Source organism: Corvus kubaryi, unplaced genomic scaffold (genome assembly GCF_017639235.1).
Source record: "Corvus kubaryi isolate FWS band 111438036 unplaced genomic scaffold, C.kubaryi_AGA036_p1.0 37394, whole genome shotgun sequence".
NCBI lineage: Eukaryota > Metazoa > Chordata > Aves > Passeriformes > Corvidae > Corvus > Corvus kubaryi.
The window spans coordinates 12,966,377-12,984,168 of NW_024581133.1; the positions used below are offsets into that span (position 1 = coordinate 12,966,377).

Below are 17,792 nucleotides of genomic sequence, written 5' to 3' on the forward strand. Positions count from 1 at the left end.
CCCTTGCCTGACTTCTCTTCCCAAGTGTCAGTGACAGTGAGTCTGCTCTGAAGGCTTAAAATGTTACATCATTGTTCTCACCAGCAGCAGCAGCTACCACATGATCCTCATGTAGAACAGTTTCTGTCAACTTGACTCTTTTGCTATATCCTTGACCCCTAACTGTGCTTCAGAAGGCCCAGGCTCTTCATGGGGTAATTTCGAGTCTCTCATGATTACAGTTGGAAAATAGTTAATGCTTCACACAGTGTTTCTCTTGGACAAGCATGTCTCCTTCATGTTTCATTTAGCCAAAAGGGCAGTTGAAAGCTGAGGAACACAAAGAAGCTCAGATTTGTAATTACTTCTGTTTAATTAGAAAAGTAAAGTGAGTGTGCTTATTTTGTTTTCAGTCTCAATGGCGTGGCTACAAGCAAAGGAAGGCGTATCAAATCCGTTTGGATTACTTACGTGCACAAAAGGACCAAGTAGTAAAGGTAGTGAAGCTTCCCTGCTGACCTTTTTGGTAAACCTTTGAGGTAGTGAACTTTGTAGGTAAGGTTTCTATCTGAATGTTTTGGTTACCCTTCAATAGATTCAATCGATGACCAGGATGTATCAAGCCAGAAGACGTTACAGAGATCGTCTGCAGTATTTCAGAAACCACGTAAGAGGCTATCTTGTTAAATGTATTCTGTTCCTGACTTTGGTATTCTTTCCAGAATGATGTCAAGTGCTTTTTTGTTTTTTAAATCCTAGATAGATGATGTTGTAAAAATTCAAGCCTTTATCCGAGCAAACAAAGCACGAGAAGACTACAAAACCCTCAGTAAGTATTGCCAAGAGGATAAAACTGATGGGCCTCGAATCTCTGTTTGTGAGGGATCATAGATTCATAGAAGAGATTCCCCTACTCTCCCTGCCTGTCTCCATAGGAGAGATGCTCCAGTCTCCTGATCATCTTTGTAGCCCTTCTCTGAACTTGCTCCTGCAGTTCCACATCCTTCTTATTATGCTGGGGCCCCAGAGCTAAACACAGTACTCCAGGTGGGGTCTCATGAGAGTGGAGTAGAGGAGAAGAATCACCTGTCTTGACCTCCTGACCACACTGCTTTTGATGCAGCCCAGGATGCAGTTGGCTTTCTGTGCTGCAAGTGTACATTGCTGGGTCATGTCAGGGGGATGATGTTGATAGGGCAGTGCAGGGAGTAGGTGGTTCTTGAGGCTGAAGGAGAACTTGATTCTAGCTGTCTTTTTTTTTTTTTTTTTCCCTGCTGAAAAATAGAACTATAGCTTTGCAGTTAGCTTTGACGGTGTGGACTACCCTATGCTAATACTGACTTCGTTCTTGATTTACTTCTCTTACAGTTTTCTCAAAACAGGAGAATCAAAATGTCAGAAGCTGTTTAGACATGATGGTACTAATATAACTCTGGGTGCTCCTTGTTTAAACATAGATAAGGCATATATTTACTTCTGTCTGCCATCTCCTGGTGTTGTCTATTTTCTTGCCTATTTTTAGTTAATGCTGAAAACCCACCTATGGCTGTGGTTCGGAAATTTGTCCACTTGCTCGATCAGAGTGACCAAGATTTTCAGGAGGAGCTTGAGCTAATGAAACTGCGTGAAGAAGTTGTAACCTTGATCCGATCCAATCAGCAACTGGAAAATGACCTCAATCTCATGGACATCAAAATTGGTTTGCTAGTGAAAAACAAAATTACATTGCAGGTAAGCAATATGTCATTGGGAGACCAGCTACACATTGAATTGAGCCCAATGGTAGTTAGCATGGAGAGCTCCTGACCTCAGATGTCAGTTGCTCAGGCCCAGTGGAAAACATTTCCCCAGACTTACAGTTTTTACTCCCAATACGTTCTTAGTCCTTTCCACTAATTTAGTATGTATCCCTAGAGAGAAAACTGTAGGAGGAGAAGAAGCAAGTCCCAAAGCTAAAAAAGGCAATGAGACTATCTTGATCTAACGAATGCAACAGGTTTTGTATTTAAAGACTTTGAGAACTCTTTTTTTGTTGCTCCTTTGTGGTTAAACAAGTCACATGCCTCAAGCTTGGAGCAAGGGGGTGATTTTGGAGGCAGGAGACATGCTTGTGCCGCTTGGATGCTTGTTGGTTAAAGGAAGCCCCCCCAGTCTAAGCTTGGCTGGTGTGATTAATTTCACAAAAAAAAAAAGGTTTCTTGCTGATACAGCATTGTCTTTTCTTCAAGCTGAAGTACTGGTCAGCTTTTCATGTGGTCCTGGATTCATTACATTAGGATTCTCTGAGTGCAAAATCTCAGTTGGTGTAGTGAAATTTATCTTAGAAGGAAGCTGTAGTGGTTGGGCTGATGCTTGCAGTGAAAAGTGCCGTTGCTGTCAGAGTATGTGGAGGTAGTGCGCTAGCTGAATATGGAACAGTATTTTTAAGTTGTAAGCCCAGTTTAAAAAAGGAAAACATTTCCAAGCATCTTCAGAATGTGACCAGCTCTGATAGTAATTGCTGCCAAGAGTGACTAACCCTTCTGGGATTTCAGACAAATTCACAAAGTCAGGAACAAAGCAGAACATGGACTTCAGTTGGAGAAACTGCTGCCATACCAAATAATGCTTCACTTTAATAGCCCCAGGCATTCCTTGACCCTGCGTTTCCGCATCCAAGAGAAGTGGCTCTCAGATGCGACTGTTTTCCAGTATTGCCTGTTAGAAATTGCTGAGAGTGAAATCTATACCTATTCTTTCTTTCCAGGATGTTGTTTCTCATAGCAAAAAACTTACCAAGAAGAATAAGGAGCAGCTCTCTGACATGATGATGCTGAACAAACAAAGGGGAGGTTTGAAAGCACTGAGCAAAGAAAAGAGAGAAAAGCTGGAAGCCTATCAGCATTTGTTCTACCTACTTCAGGTAAGCAACTTCTTACACTGCTCGGTAACCTTTTGTCATAGAAGCTTATATGTCTTAGCACAGTCTTTGCTTATGCAGTGTAGTTGTCATACAAGCAATAAGGTTGGAAAAGACCTTTAAGATCAAGTCCAACCAGCAACTGTTTTGAGCCACCTTAGTTTTTAGCGACATCAGCAGGGACATGCGCACTAAGTAATTTTTCTTGTTGTTGTAGACTAACCCAACCTACTTGGCCAAGCTGATTTTTCAGATGCCTCAAAACAAATCCACAAAATTCATGGATTCTGTCATCTTCACGCTGTATAACTATGCATCCAATCAAAGAGAGGAATACCTGTTGTTGCGACTTTTCCAAACAGCACTGCAGGAAGAGATCAAGTATGTGGTAGCATAAGGCACATTCTTGCTGTCGAATCAGTTTTGGCAGTTCCTGAAATTGAGGCCATTTTCATGTTAAGTCTAGTGCATATATGCAGATAATGCTAATCTGTCCCTTCGTTGTCCTCTTCCCATTTCATATCTGTTAATGTAGTCTATAAAAGAAGAATCAAGTATGTCCATTGAAGATGAGGGCTTTTCACTTCAATCAAGATTTCACTGCTCAACATGGCAGCTACTTTTACATGATGCAAAGTCATGCTAAAATTCAGTCTAATCTCAATTCTCCAGTGTCTGATTATAAATATGTCCAACAAACTGCAAATTCAGGCTTTACAAGCCAGGAACAGAGCTAAATCTAAGCTCTCTGGATTTCCAAAAAGCTAATGAGGAGTCTGAAATCTCTGTTGTTTGGCATTTCTTTTTCTTGTCAGTGGTAGAAACTCTGGCTGTCCTCAGACATGTTTTGCTGGATTGGTTAGGCCTTAGGAGCTCAGTGTTACATGACTTCAGTTCTTTACAATGCAGAGTGGCACAATTTGCTGTGAGAAAGAATATTCAATGAAGTTTTTGAGGAACTACCCTTAAGCATTTTTGGGAATACTTTTTAGGCATGAAGATGGTATATGGCCTGAAACAAATAACTTCTAAAAAATATTTTCTTCACACCCCCCTCCCCCCCAAAGTCATGCTTGCAACAGTAGTCCAGGGAAGTGTAGGCGGTGAAAGAGTTATGCATACCTCAAATTTCATACAGATTCTTTCTTCTTCAGATCAAAAGTAGACCAGATACATGAAATTGTGACTGGGAATCCTACTGTTATTAAAATGGTGGTAAGTTTCAATCGTGGTGCCCGTGGTCAGAATGCCCTGAGGCAGATCCTTGCACCAGTTGTGAAGGAAATCATTGATGACAAGTCACTTAATATCAAAACTGATCCTGTGGATATTTACAAGTCTTGGGTTAACCAGATGGAGTCTCAAACGGGAGAGGCCAGGTATGGGACCTGTTAATACTGTATTTTTCTAAACATTGCTTAGCTGCTTTGCATTGCTCAGTTAATCATTCAGAAAACCATCCTTGGCTCCACTGCATGCATCTGTCCAAGTGATCGTCTCGTCAAGACAGCTTTCATCTGAGAGTTCTAAAGTTCATATTCTGGTGATGGTGCTGAGAGTATTAAACAGGAATGTCATTAGGTGATGGAAGAAATGCTCTTTGTTGTTTTCTTATGTTAACTTGATAGTTAGCTATGAGACGCCCTTTAACCTAAAAGAATGCATTGTAGGAAAAAGTATTTGGGAATCACTTCCATGTCAGTCCATGTTCATGTCATACATAGCCTGTGCAAACAGGTACTATTTGCAAGCACACAAAGCTGCTCTTGCTGGTAGAAAGCATCGCATTGCAGTTTTCTTGGTCCTAACATCTTTCTAATTAGTATTAGCCACTGTTAACAATTGTATTGAGCTATGTGATTTTGTGTCATTCTGGTTTCTTTGTCTTCAGAGGTTGTGATTTGCTAGAACTTGAAGATTCTATTGTGTTATTGGGGTTTTTTTAACATACTTTAAAAAAAAAAGCAAAAGCCATATGGATGAATGAGTTCCTCCATATTTAGAGCAATCTGCAGTCATACACCTTAGCACACTTCATGCAAAATTCTGGACATTAAAAATGCAAGTGAAGATGTGTGTTTAGATTCTTCTCTGTATGTAAGATTTAGGATATGCCTTTATGAATTACCAGCTTCATCTGTGTTCACTGGAATACTGTGCCATAGTTTCAGCTGATTGAAAAAAGATACCTATTCATTTGGCACTGTTTCCCACCAGCAGCATGTTTTTTGGTTTTATGGACGCTGCTCTAGCTTCTGCTTGTATCCAAGTTTTCATCATCTTAATACCCAAATGCATAGCTTTCTTTTTCACCAATTTGCAGTCTGAAGTACCACTATATGTTATGGATGGTGCTTTTTTTTGCCTAGTGTGTATGCTGTAAAAAAAATTAGGTTTTGAGTTAGCTGGGTCTTTCTTGCAGTGGCCATTGCAAGGGAAAGTAAAGGAAGTAAAAGCAAAAGAATTTCAGCTCTGATGGTGCCAAACAGGTTAATTAAAGGCAATGCATAGCTTTTGGCAGTGAAGTGAATATAAACTTGTTTCTGTGTCAGGCTATACATTCTTGAAATGTACTAGCTTGAGTAATATTCTCCTTTATATGTTTGACTTTTTCAAATAGCAAACTGCCATATGATGTTACGCCTGAGCAAGCCCTAAGTCATGAAGAGGTGAGGACGCGCCTGGATGCCTCAATCAGAAACATGAGGACAGTGACAGACAAGTTCCTGTCTGCCATTATTAGCTCAGTGGACAAAATCCCGTGAGTCTGATGCACCAGTGTTATCCCTGAGAAGTTGCTGGTGTCTTCATGCTTGCAGCAGTCTTATTTGACCTTTTCTTTCTCTCAAAGTTACGGAATGCGTTTCATTGCCAAGGTCCTAAAAGACTCCCTGCATGAGAAGTTTCCTGATGCCGGCGAGGATGAGCTTCTGAAGGTGAGGATCTGTACACCTTTGTGAATAATTGTCAGCCAAATTGGCTGTGGCAAGCACATCTCATCCTTCTCTCGTTAGGTGTGGAGAGGAGCGCATGTAAACCTATTTATTTACCTCTACGGATAGAAAATATTTCACATCAGGCTACTGATGTTAGCTTCATACACATCACTTGAGATGTAATGTGTTGTTTAGAAGGAGGTACCCTGTTGCTTCTGTTTTGCTTTTAGTATCGTGGGCATTTGGTCCTTCAGGTTTCTTGACTTGGGGTTACTGTTGCTCCTAGAAAGTAAACCTCTGGTTAACTAGTATGATCACAGCCCAGTGCTCCTTTCTTAAAGAAACAAGTTAAAATGTCTGTATGCAAAATTCCTAATGCCCCATCTGGAACCCACTAGGATATTTTGACAGCAATATTGTAGAGTAACTTCCCATGATGCCTAATCAGTTTTGAATTTTGCGTTTCAGTTGGTTTGGAGATCTAAAAGGATCCTAATATTAGTTGCTCTTAGATGAGTACAGTGTTGGGGTTTTCATTGAAATTTCTTTGGTTTCGTGGCTTTTGGTAAATTGCGAATTTATGCCCATGAATGCTTTAGTTTTTAATACAACATAGTTTGGTTATTAGAATACTTGACAACGTCTCTTTAAGCTTTTCTGCCTCTACTTCATTACAAAATAATTACCAATCTGAATGCTGTTTTCTTCTCTCTTCTAGTTCTGTGCTTTCCCATTCTGAGACATCGATTCTTTCTGTGCAGGTGAATTAATTTCTTCCATCTGTAAATTTAGGTGGAAAACTGCAGTTTTTGTTAATCCTCATGGAAACAATGTAACTATCCACATGAAAGTCAAAACTGCAGTTGCATGCAATAACTACTTGTAGATTTTTTTTTTTTTTTAGCAGCTGAAGATACCCATATAATATACTGTTCTTCTTGCCCCACAAGTTCAAAAGTTATTAATTCAGTTTCCTTCATAGTTGTTTTATTCTTTTTACTGGTAGTAAACAGTTTGACTCTTAACAGTCAACAGACTGTTAACATCCCATGGCATAATTTGCAAGAGTACAGCAGAGGCTTGCATAAAACACTTGTCAAAACATGACCTCACTGAAAGCAGTTGTTAATTTCTGGGACTGCTTAGCAATGGCTAGGTTTTTTCTCTGTGTTTTCAACTGTTTGTTCAGACCCCAGTCTCTTCCATGCATTTAAGTCACATGGCAAGCAGGTGAAGCCAAGATTCAGTGACCTGGCCTTCTGCAAATGAGCACGTGGTGAGAGAGCTTTTGCTTTAAATCAGCATGGTGGGTTAATACCTTTTCATTGCTAGAATTACTTTTGGCAAAATATCCAATACAGGATAGAAGAATATTGTGAGCATATGGATAATGTGATAATCTCTACTTGTAGTTCTTTGAAATATATATTGCTGCTCACATTTGACTAGGTAAATTGGATTTTTGAAGCATCAAATGCCATTCATCTTCTGTACTTCTGATTTTCTTTCTTCTGGATTAAATGGTTTCTCAGTCTCACTAACTAGGGGTCTGTGCCCAAATACGTTGCTGGCCCACAGAAGAATTACTCTGGAAGAGAAAAGGGCTTTGGACAAGGAATGGAAAGTAATTTCCTCAGTTTAACTTCTTGGTGTGCCATTCTTCCTCCCTGTTTTTGCTTTGTCAGAGATGGCAGCCAATGCTGCATACTTCTTTAAAAATTGGCTCTTGTTCTATATTGAAACTTCATTATCAGATTCCTCTATACTGTGGTCATTCTGCCCTCTGTTAGGCTAACTCAATTACATTTAATTCTCCTGACAGACTGTCTCACGCTCATATCAGTAGTTCATTAGTAACTTGTAGTATCTCCTCTCCGTACATTTTGTAAGTTGGAGTTCTAAACCTTTATGCGTAGGAATATCTGCTGCTGTATTGTCCTGTGACTGGTAGTGCTCAGGCTTTCCTCTGTGTGACCGCCTATTGCATCTTTATGATTTTTGCTTTTTTTTTTTTTTTTTACACTTTTTGGGATGGTATGTGCTTCTGTACAGCAGAACCTTTGTCTTGGAAAGAGGCTTACAAGAAAATAATTTATCAAAACACAGAGTAGTTTCAATAAAATTCAGTTGGGTCCTGTACTGTTGTTTATTGATGCGTTTCTTCTCTACTTTCCCAGATTGTTGGCAACTTGCTCTATTATCGCTACATGAATCCAGCCATTGTCGCACCAGATGCCTTTGACATCATCGACCTTTCAGCTGGAGGTCAGCTGACGACAGATCAGCGCAGAAACCTCGGTTCCATTGCAAAGATGTTACAGCATGCTGCATCCAATAAGATGTTCATGGGGGACAATGCTCATCTAAGCATCATTAATGAATACCTATTGCAGTCATACCAGAAATTCAGGTAGAAGACCGTAGCTAATTAAACTGGGAAGTTTGGCGGAGGGTAATAGTGACCTATAAAAAGGGAAAATAATAAATATAAAAAGGGAAAATAATAAATTCTGAATACGGAAAATTCTCTCTCTGTCAAATATGCAATCTGTTAAAAATAGATTTCGCTCCAGACTGCCACAAGCATCACTGACAATGGCAGATAAAATGTATACCTGGAATTTATGAACAATACATTGAATGTTAATGAGATTGCAAAGCCAAGAGTTTTGAGTGTCCAGAATAAAGGTTGCTTTTGCACTTACTTATTACGGTACTTTGGACATGGACAACCAGAATGGACATACATTCTTCTGTCCTGTGTGAACCCTGGTTCCACATGAAAATCTAGTGATGATCAGGAATAAAGCAGGTTGGCATTTAGCTATTCATGTAGTTGAAGTAAGCTTTTGTTCAAGAATTGTCATCTTGCATCTCCTGTGTTTTGGAAAAAAGGTAACCAGGGGTTGGAAAAGGACGATAATGCAGTGGGGTCAGGAGAATGAGGTCACTGAAGCTAGGTCTTGTCAATTCTGAAAATGAGCAAATGTCAGCACGGCCAGTATCAATGATTGAATTTAGTAGGTTGCTTCTGATGTGTTAAAATAAAGCTGACAAACTGTAGTGTGCCATAATGTACCATAGTTTAAAGAGGAGAGACTATGCTTGAGATTGTCATGGGGAGGTAATACTCTTGATATATCACATGACTCTCAGAGTCATACTGACTGTTCTCTCCTTCTCTGTTCTGAAGACGTTTTTTTCAGGCTGCCTGTGAGGTTCCTGAATTGCAGGATAAATTTAATATTGATGAATATTCTGACTTGGTGACTCTCACTAAACCAGTAATTTATATTTCTATTGGTGAAATCATCAATACACACACTGTAAGTATACACTAGTCATAGTTGCTCCTTATAAGCAGTGTTTGCAAAGAAAATGCTGCTTCTGTCTGAAACACTAAGGTGCTGAATCCAAGGCTGAAAGTTGTCATGATTGTAGTTTGTGAGAGCTTGTTGATTTATAGAATCAAGTAATTTAGTTATGGCTTCACTAAGTTTCTTTGAAAGCATTTGAATGTGTGATACTGGCACAGCTCTGAATGTTGATATTGCTGCTTGGAGTTCAGTGATTTTTTTCTAAAAGATGCCAGCCTAAAGTAATGAAATTTTACTATCTAGAAGGAGATGTACTGTTAAAACATAATTGTTTTTTCTGTTCATCTAGTTGCTCTTAGACCATCAAGATGCAATTGCTCCTGAGCACAATGACCCAATTCACGAACTGCTGGATGATCTCGGAGAGGTTCCTACAATTGAGTCCTTAATAGGTAGTCTAGTTTGTTCAGCTAAAGTAATATGTGATATTACCTTAAATGACTTAAAGTGCAGTGAAGAAACAATAAGAAATCATGACAGGTCGTTTGGGAGGATGTGCTCGAAAAAGCAGCAGCAGATTCATTGCAGTGTATTTCCTCTGCAGAAGTTTTTTGCCCAGAAAAAAACATAGGTTCTTTCCTTTCTCCCCACCCACCTCACCTCATCCCACTCTAGAAATTTCTGGAAGACAGATGGATATTGACATATTTTCTTTGTTCCATTATGCTGGAGCCATTTCTCTGTGCTTGTGTCCCTGTTCCAGCTTGTTTGCAAAGATCCGTCCTTTCTGGAGATCTGTAGGTGTTCCTTTCAGAGTGTGGTAATAAATGTGTTAAATAGCATGTGTTTCTTTAGGAGTCTTTGGCAGGTGGACTCCTTTAGAGTTTTTTTTCCATAAGAAAAATAGAATTTTATCCTCTTCTGGTTGGGGGAAGAAGGGACTAACACTACTAATCTGTGAAACTCTTCTGAAAACCTGAGCCACAGTTTACTGCTTCAGGATATAAAATATACTGGAAAGATGCACAAGTTTTTCTCCTTCCTTGGTTTCTGTGTTGCAGTATTTGAAGTTTCTAGTCTAGTAGTGGGGAGGGAAGCAAACAAGGCACAGTTTTTGGAGAGGATGCTCTGACAGCAAACAATTACCTTGAAGTTGCTTGATGACAATGGTTGGAACCTTCTAAAGGAGTGATTGCTTGCACATTTTCTTCCATGCACTAGCAAAGAACAGAATGTAAGAACTGTTGACTGAACAAACATAGACCATGGGTTTAGCTAGAACTTGCCCTCCTTCCCCATTTCATTTTTCCTGTGTGCATTGTGTCACTGTGGCTAATATGTCAGAGGTAAATCTTTCTGCAGCCCTTTAAAAAATGGGGGGGGGAAGATTCCAACAACTGTTCTGGTGAAAGTTCATATGCAATTGGAGCAAGAAAATTTCTTTTTGATGGGATAGCTTTGTTTAAGAGAAGATGACAAGCTTGCTTGCTAACAAGGGCTTTGCTCTTATCTTGAAACATTTATTCTAATGAGGACATGAACATATGGGCATCATCATATTTTTGTTTCTAAAATACTTTTGGCAGTTCAGCCACTCTTCTCAGTGAGATCCTGAGATACAGTGTGGAATACACAGAAGTCTTTAAGGCATATGAAGTGGTGGTTTTCTGGCCAGTGCATTCTCTTAGATTTGCTACAAAAAAGTCTGTAATATATTCAAGATGATGTCTTTAAAAGTTGGTTTGATTTTTGAAGTGTCCCTTTGACAGTATAGAAAGCTGTTAAGTTTTTCTGTGATCTGTTAGGTAGGGAAAAATTACGAAGTCTTGACAATCAAGAAGGTAAAGAATGTGATTTAATCTCTAAACTCTTTCTTCTTGCCAGGGGAAGGTTCTGGCAATGTTAATGACCCCAACAGGGAAATGCTAGCAAAGACTGAGGTTTCTCTCACACTCACTAATAAATTTGATGTTCCTGGTGATGAGAATGCAGAGATGGATGCAAGGACAATTCTGTTGAAGTAAGTAGGGGGTAACTACTTGGTATGTTACTCAAAAGAAGGAGCAACTGGAGCTTCAACAGTTAATCTGCATGTGAAAATAAGAGAACTGAGGCATAATTTAAAGAAATGTGGGGGGACTGTTACTCCAAATACACTGAGATTGTAGTCATGTCCTTTTCAATGCTGTGGCATGACTTTTAATAGATGAAGACTAATAACCCTTTTTAGAAGCATAGGTCTTACTACCCTAATGGAAAGAGGGCAATGGACTGTCAGGGATTTTGTTACTGCCAGAATCTTTATTCTGGAAAACTTTTTACTGATATTGATTCTTGGCTAGTTTTAAGCAAATCCCTATTGCTGAGATATATAGAGCAGTGACCTAACATTCAGATGCATGTTTACTTCCTCTGGTGCATTCCTGCTCTGATGGTAGATAGTTTAATTGAAAAATCTTCGATCAGCATGAAAAATGTTCAGTCTAGGTAGACAAGTGATCTCCCAGAAGAAAATTTTGTCTCCAAAAATTACTTTAACTGGACTTCTTAAAAGGTACATCACTATTTTCCTGTCCACCAGAAGAAGGTAGCATTGATTTCAAAAGTAAAGATTTCCCAGCTGCACTGGCAGTCATCTAAGTTGTGAATGATGAGGAAGGTGCCTATGTGATGCAGTTTGTGTGATTCCAGAAATAATTCCAGCCTGACTGCAAAGATGCTATTTTCATTGTGTGGCTTAAGGGCAGAAGTGCTTCAGAGTGGACACTGGCTGTGATTAAATCTCAGCTCACATCAAGGAATGACCCTGTCTGTCACCAGACTGGAGTTGAGATCTGCCTTGTCTCCCATGCACATAAGAAAATAATCCTTTGGAGTTTTTAGATACCTGTTAAGCTCATTGAAGCACACTTATGGATGGATAATATTATAGGGCTTTTCTGGTTGCACAAATTGGCTGCGGCTGCTTTATCTTTCACCTTGAATGCAGCTTCTGTGGTCCACATGGCAGTACAGGGGCTACCTTGTAATATATGGGGTAGCATCCTTGCTCTTCAAGGGAGTTTTGGGGAGCAAATTGTGCATATTACAGAGAGGAACCTCACGGGGAAGTGGTTTCCAATAATGCACTGTCCAAAAAGTAAAGTGCTTCTCAGGGATCTGGTCTGGTCTAGCCTGTGACTACCTAAGTACTTGTCCACTAATAATCTGACTTTGGATAAATCAGTAACATTGGTATTGTTGCAGAACAGAAGAGTATTAAAGGTCTTTCTGTTTAAATTTTTTTCTGCTATTCTCCCCAATTTCTTTGCAGCACAAAACGTTTAATTGTTGATGTAATCCGCTTCCAGCCAGGGGAGACACTGACTGAAATTTTGGAAACTTCAGCTACCTCAGAGCAAGTACGATGTTGTTTATCTCTGCTGGTTTTAGAGTAGGAAATTATCATCTATCTAGATATATGTGGGTATACGTGGGACTCTCCATTTCTGTATTGCAGTGAAGCTGTCCACCGATGATGGAGCAGGATGTAATGATAATCAGGAGGGTGTACAATGGAAGTAAATTGTGTGTGTGAACCTCACTCCTGCAGTAGTTGCTAGAAACTGCTTATGTAGAAGACCCTTTTAGATGGTAGGTAGGCTTCTGCTGGTTCCCATATGTAGAATGTGTTCATCAAAATGTGTTCATTTGAGTCAGTACAGGAATCGCCAGGCAAAACTCTTTATCCTGTGTTATGCCAGAGATCAGACAACCTGTTCCTGCTTCTTTTTGTCACCTTAAAATTGATCTGCTTATGAACTTGCAGTTTTTTGTTTTCTTTTTCTAGGAAGCAGAGCATCATAGAGCTATGCAGAAAAGGGCCATTCGTGATGCTAAAACTCCTGATAAGATGAAAAAATCTGTCTCTGCAAAGGAAGATGGCAACTTGAACCTTCAAGAAAAAAAAGAAAAAATCAAGGCAGGCCTGAAGAAGTTGACAGAACTGGGGACAGTGGATGCCAAAAATAAATACCAAGAACTAATCAATGACATTGCAAAGGTATAACATTTGGTTGTTCCCTAGTAATCATAGTGGAGTTTTCCCACAGTTTGCAGCATTGTGAAACTGGCATGAGTTTTCAGAAGGAGAGTAAGGTTTTTAGTAGCTCATTTATAGACAAAAATCATACCTTTTGTTGCAGCATTTCCACCTCTTGGCATGTGGGAAGTCCTTTATTTTTATACAACGTTTCTGTTCTCTCAAATGACTGCGTTGCCATGTTGTCAGGTACTTTAAGAAAAAACTTAATAGCTTGGAGGGGAAGTCCTGGTGTGTCATGTGTTTTTCTGCTCCATTTCACTGATTTAAGTAGTGCCTCTACAAGCTTATTCACACAAGGAAGTTTTGCCCATAACTTTAAGACGTCCTAACTGTTATTTTTATTTAAATGTGCCTGTTAAAGAATACCTAAACGATAAGGGGGTGGCGTGAAAAACTTACAAAAGAGATCCAGTACTGTTGTACATTGCTATAGTGACAATGTATTTTATATCACAATGTTTACTGAAAAACTATTTGGGAAATGTTATGTAAGTAAACCAACTAAATAATTGCCTTTAGGGATCTGATAAGATTTAATTGTACTATAGATAATATGTGTCACATATTAAAGTAGCAGTCAATGAATGTAGTGGGTTTTTGTTGAGGTGTTAAGGCAAGTGATGCTTAAGGGCTGACTAACAAAGAAAAATAACGAAGACTGTGTGCTGCTATGGTTACAGTGCTTGATTTGTAAGATACTTTCCCTACACAGTGGTGGCAAAATTGCTGCTTTTGTATGATGTGCTGTCAGTGCCCACTCTAGTCTTTGCAACTAAGACGGAACTGAAGTTCGAGAAAGCCACAAAAGGTGCAAGTGTACTGCTGTGTAGAGTTGGTTAGTTCCGCAAACAGTTGTCACAGAGAAAAAACTGTGACACTTAAACTGGGGCAAGTGCAACTGAGTGCTCAAGCCTGTAGCATGAAGCAATACTAAACAAAATCAAATGGTATGTTTCAAGTACTCAGTGGCTCTGGGACTGAGCACCTGGAGAGGTCAAATGACTGTTAAGTCTCTGCCTGTCTTTCTCTGTGGTGTAGGATATCAGAAATCAGCGTAGATACCGTCAGAGAAGAAAGGCGGAGCTAGTGAAGCTGCAGCAGACATACAGTGCCTTGAACTCCAAAGCTACTTTTTATGGAGAACAAGTAGATTATTACAAAAGTTACATAAAGACCTGCTTGGATAACTTGGCCAGCAAGGGCAAGTAAGTATCTTGGAACCGTAGAACCATAGAGCGGTTTGGGTTTGAGGGGACCTTTAAAGACCAGCCGTGGGCAGGGACACCTTCCACTAGACCAGGTTGCTCCAAGCCCCATCCAGCCTGGGCTTGAACAGATCTGGGGTGGGGCAGCCACAGCTTCCCGGGGCAACTTGTCCTGGGGCCTTACCACCCTCGCAGGGAAGCTGTTGGCTGCAGTTCTTTGAGTGCGACCATCCAATTGAGTCCTTATCCATCAAGTGGTCCATCTATCAAATCCATGTCTCTTCAATTTAGATACAAGGATGTTGTGTGAAATGTTGTTGAATGCTTTTCACAAATACAGGTAGATGATGTCAGTTGCTTTTCCCTCATCCAGAAATTCTATATTAACCCCTTTGTAGCAGGTCACCAAATTGGCCAGGCATGTGAGTGAAGGTATTTTGGCTGTCACCAATTACCTCCTTGTTTTCCATGTATCTTAGCATGGTTTTCAGGAGGATCTTGCCAGTCATGGAGGTGAGACAAACTGCGTCTTCCTTATTTCCCTTTTCCAGTTGGTAGGAGCTTCACTGGACTGCCACATTTTCTCAAATATGATAGATAGTGACTTAGCCACTTCTTCCACCAGTTCCCTGAGTACCCACAGGCACATCTCATCAGGGCCCACAGACTTGCACCCCTTCAGGTTGCTTAGATGGTCTCAAACCTCATGACCTACAGCAGGTGGTTCCATGGCCCTAGAAGTGCTTCTTAACAAGAAGCATGTGTTGCTAAGAAGAACCATAATGCCACCTGCTCCAAGCTCCTCGTCCAAGCTCTTTCTCACAGCGATAGTTCTAGCGAAAGGGTCTCAGCAGCAATAGGAAAATACAGGGAGACATCCTGGTCATGAATGGGGTCAAAAAGACAAACTTGAAAGACTTTTTGGTCCCTTTGGGAGAAGGGAGTGCAGAGAGTCCAGTGCTATGAAGCTTGTTGCCCGCATATGCACTTGCTGCTCAGTCAGTCTTTCCTGTCATCCTTCTTAGGAACAGAGAATGAAAATAACATAGTTACCTACAAGGAAACCCTTGATCACAAGTTGTCCCCTTTTTTATGCCAGAACAAGTCAGCTTGTTTTAGTGCTAGACAATTCAGATTTTCTGGGAGGGAAAAAAATTGTTGTCTTCTCCAGTGAGATGAGAGAATGTGAACCCTTTTCATCTGATCTGGGCTACAAGTGCTTTGTAGGTAAACTCACTAGTAGAAGTACATCATTATCTATCATTAGTCATAGTTCATTAGCTATACTGATTCTATCCCCTCTGCCAAATAGGATTGAATATTTACTGCTCAAAATGTCTTTACTTGTTTGAGTGACCTTCTAATTTGTTTGGTTTGTCTTTTTTCCCCAGAGTCTCCAAGAAACCTCGAGAGATGAAAGGCAAAAACAGCAAAAAGATTTCTCTGAAATACACAGCAGCTCGACTTCATGAGAAGGGAGTGCTTTTAGAGATTGAGGATCTGCAAGGTAGCCAGTGAGTATCTCTTTAAAGCTCTTTAGAGCTAAATAACCTTTTTGGAGGAAAAGGAAATAGGTATGCTGAATTCTTATCTTTTTCTTAGAACTAGTCTAGATGTTGATAGTTGAGGACCAGAAATTCTGAGATCTATTTGAGATTGTGTTGCACTGTCTTGCAATTTTGTTCTTGGAATTTTAGTATTGTTGGTAGACTTAGCTATTAAAGCTGAAAAATTTGTTTTGATGCCTAGGCTGGCATCACTAGGGCCAAGAAACCTTGCATAGTGATCACTCTTCAGTTCTCTTTTTCTGGTTGAAGCAAATCAATTCTTTGATTGAGAAGTGTAATGTGATTTAAACATGACATCCTCTTTTCCCCAAACCCTTCTCTGTCCCCCCCACAGTTATGGAAGGGTACCTCCTTGGGTGAATTGTTATTATGGTTAATAGCTTTCATTGTTAAAAAATCAGCTTAATGCTAGCTTGAGTTTCTCCAGCTGTAGTTTGCTAGCCTTGAGAAGCTGGCATATCTTGTGTGGAATATAGAGGAGCTGCCTGTTACTAGAATTTTTTCAACCCTGAATCATACTTTGTGCACTAAATGAGGCATGAATGTGCAGCACTAAAGTAGACTGTTTAGATTGTACAAGCTAACTGAAATTACCCTGTTTCCTGCTGTGCTTATGTGAAGATGTGATCTACCTGCCACAGAATCTGTTAGGCTTCTGTTCATTGTTGTATTGAGTCTGGTTGGCTTTTACAGGCTCATTCCCAGTGGGGATAATAGAATAAAGAGTTACAAACAAAATTCTTAGAAATTTATCTTTGTCTTATCTCATATATTGCCTCCCTGTGATTTTTCATTTCTCAAATTTCACAGGTTTAAAAACGTGATTTTTGAAATCAGTCCAACAGAAGAAGTAGGAGATTTTGAGGTTAAAGCAAAATTCATGGGGGTACAGATGGAAACCTTTATGTTGCATTATCAGGTAAGAACTGTCCTATTTAATAGTGTCATGTAAGTTCCTCTTGCCAGACTCTTCATCAAAATAGCAATGACATGGTTTTTGCCTAAACAGTCTGAAAAATGCTCTCAAAAATAACCCATTTGTTGCAGGTGATACAGATGCAACACATAAAGGGGGATCCAAACTCCTTTTTGTTTCTTCACTAATGAAAGCCTGATGTCAGTCTGTGTTCTTAATTACGTTTATACATATGCACACAAAACAAGCATTTGCATTTTCAACAATTTCCTGCTACAGCAGAGAGCTTGGGAGTCTGTGGCAGCAGTCACCTGGGCTTGTGTGTGATGGCTTCAGCCAGTCATTATGTATTGGTATTCTTTCTGCTACCCTATGCTTGCCCGTTTCTTTCCTGTTCTTAGGTGTCGTCCTTAGGTGTCAACCTTTACTTAGGCCACCAGAACAGGCATGCTGACTGACCTTTTCCCAAATGGCTCCCTGTTCTTTTTCTCATGCCAGTAATGTTACATGTGGTGTCTCTGTCCCGTTCTTCCACTTCTTTGCCCACCCCCGTCCATCTTGGTCTTCATTAGGTTTGTTAGTTGTGGAAGCCTCAGGCCTCTCAAAACAGATTGTGTGCAGGAACACCTTGCATTGCAGTTAGTTCATGCCACCTAACTGGCTGCTGGGATGGACAGCTGCCTCACACCTGTCATTTGTGTTGAGGACTCCCCTAGTTTGTTCTGGTCCTAGTCCATCAGAGCTGGTCATGAACTTCTTGGTTCATGGGGCTACTCGCTTCTCAGGCACATGGTTTACTATACCACTATGCCTTTGTAGCAGGGCTTTGCAGATAAAGTAGATGCTGTCAGAGGACAGCAGCAAGGGATGCAACATCACACACGCCCA

The 17,792-nt window shown here is 40.1% G+C and overlaps 1 protein-coding gene across 3 annotated transcripts in view; it reads left to right on the forward strand.

Annotated features, from left to right (window-relative positions):
• Nucleotides 1-17,792, forward strand: part of IQGAP1 (IQ motif containing GTPase activating protein 1) — a 55,758-nt gene that overhangs the window by 36,092 nt on the left and 1,874 nt on the right. For 2 of the 3 annotated variants that reach the window (XM_042039036.1, XM_042039035.1), the window contains exons 20-37: nt 393-476; nt 575-646; nt 739-808; nt 1,502-1,710; nt 2,726-2,881; nt 3,096-3,259; nt 4,033-4,257; nt 5,499-5,639; nt 5,730-5,814; nt 7,992-8,224; nt 9,008-9,140; nt 9,481-9,583; nt 11,016-11,151; nt 12,445-12,532; nt 12,961-13,173; nt 14,254-14,420; nt 15,812-15,934; nt 16,799-16,907. In XM_042039036.1, the coding sequence (XP_041894970.1) occupies nt 393-476; nt 575-646; nt 739-808; nt 1,502-1,710; nt 2,726-2,881; nt 3,096-3,259; nt 4,033-4,257; nt 5,499-5,639; nt 5,730-5,814; nt 7,992-8,224; nt 9,008-9,140; nt 9,481-9,583; nt 11,016-11,151; nt 12,445-12,532; nt 12,961-13,173; nt 14,254-14,420; nt 15,812-15,934; nt 16,799-16,907 (2,511 nt within the window). Of the gene's footprint in view, nt 1-392; nt 477-574; nt 647-738; nt 809-1,501; nt 1,711-2,725; nt 2,882-3,095; nt 3,260-4,032; nt 4,258-5,498; nt 5,640-5,729; nt 5,815-7,991; nt 8,225-9,007; nt 9,141-9,480; nt 9,584-11,015; nt 11,152-12,444; nt 12,533-12,960; nt 13,174-13,315; nt 14,210-14,253; nt 14,421-15,811; nt 15,935-16,798; nt 16,908-17,792 lie in introns of those variants that run through there. The other variant, XM_042039037.1, reaches the window with a different exon arrangement.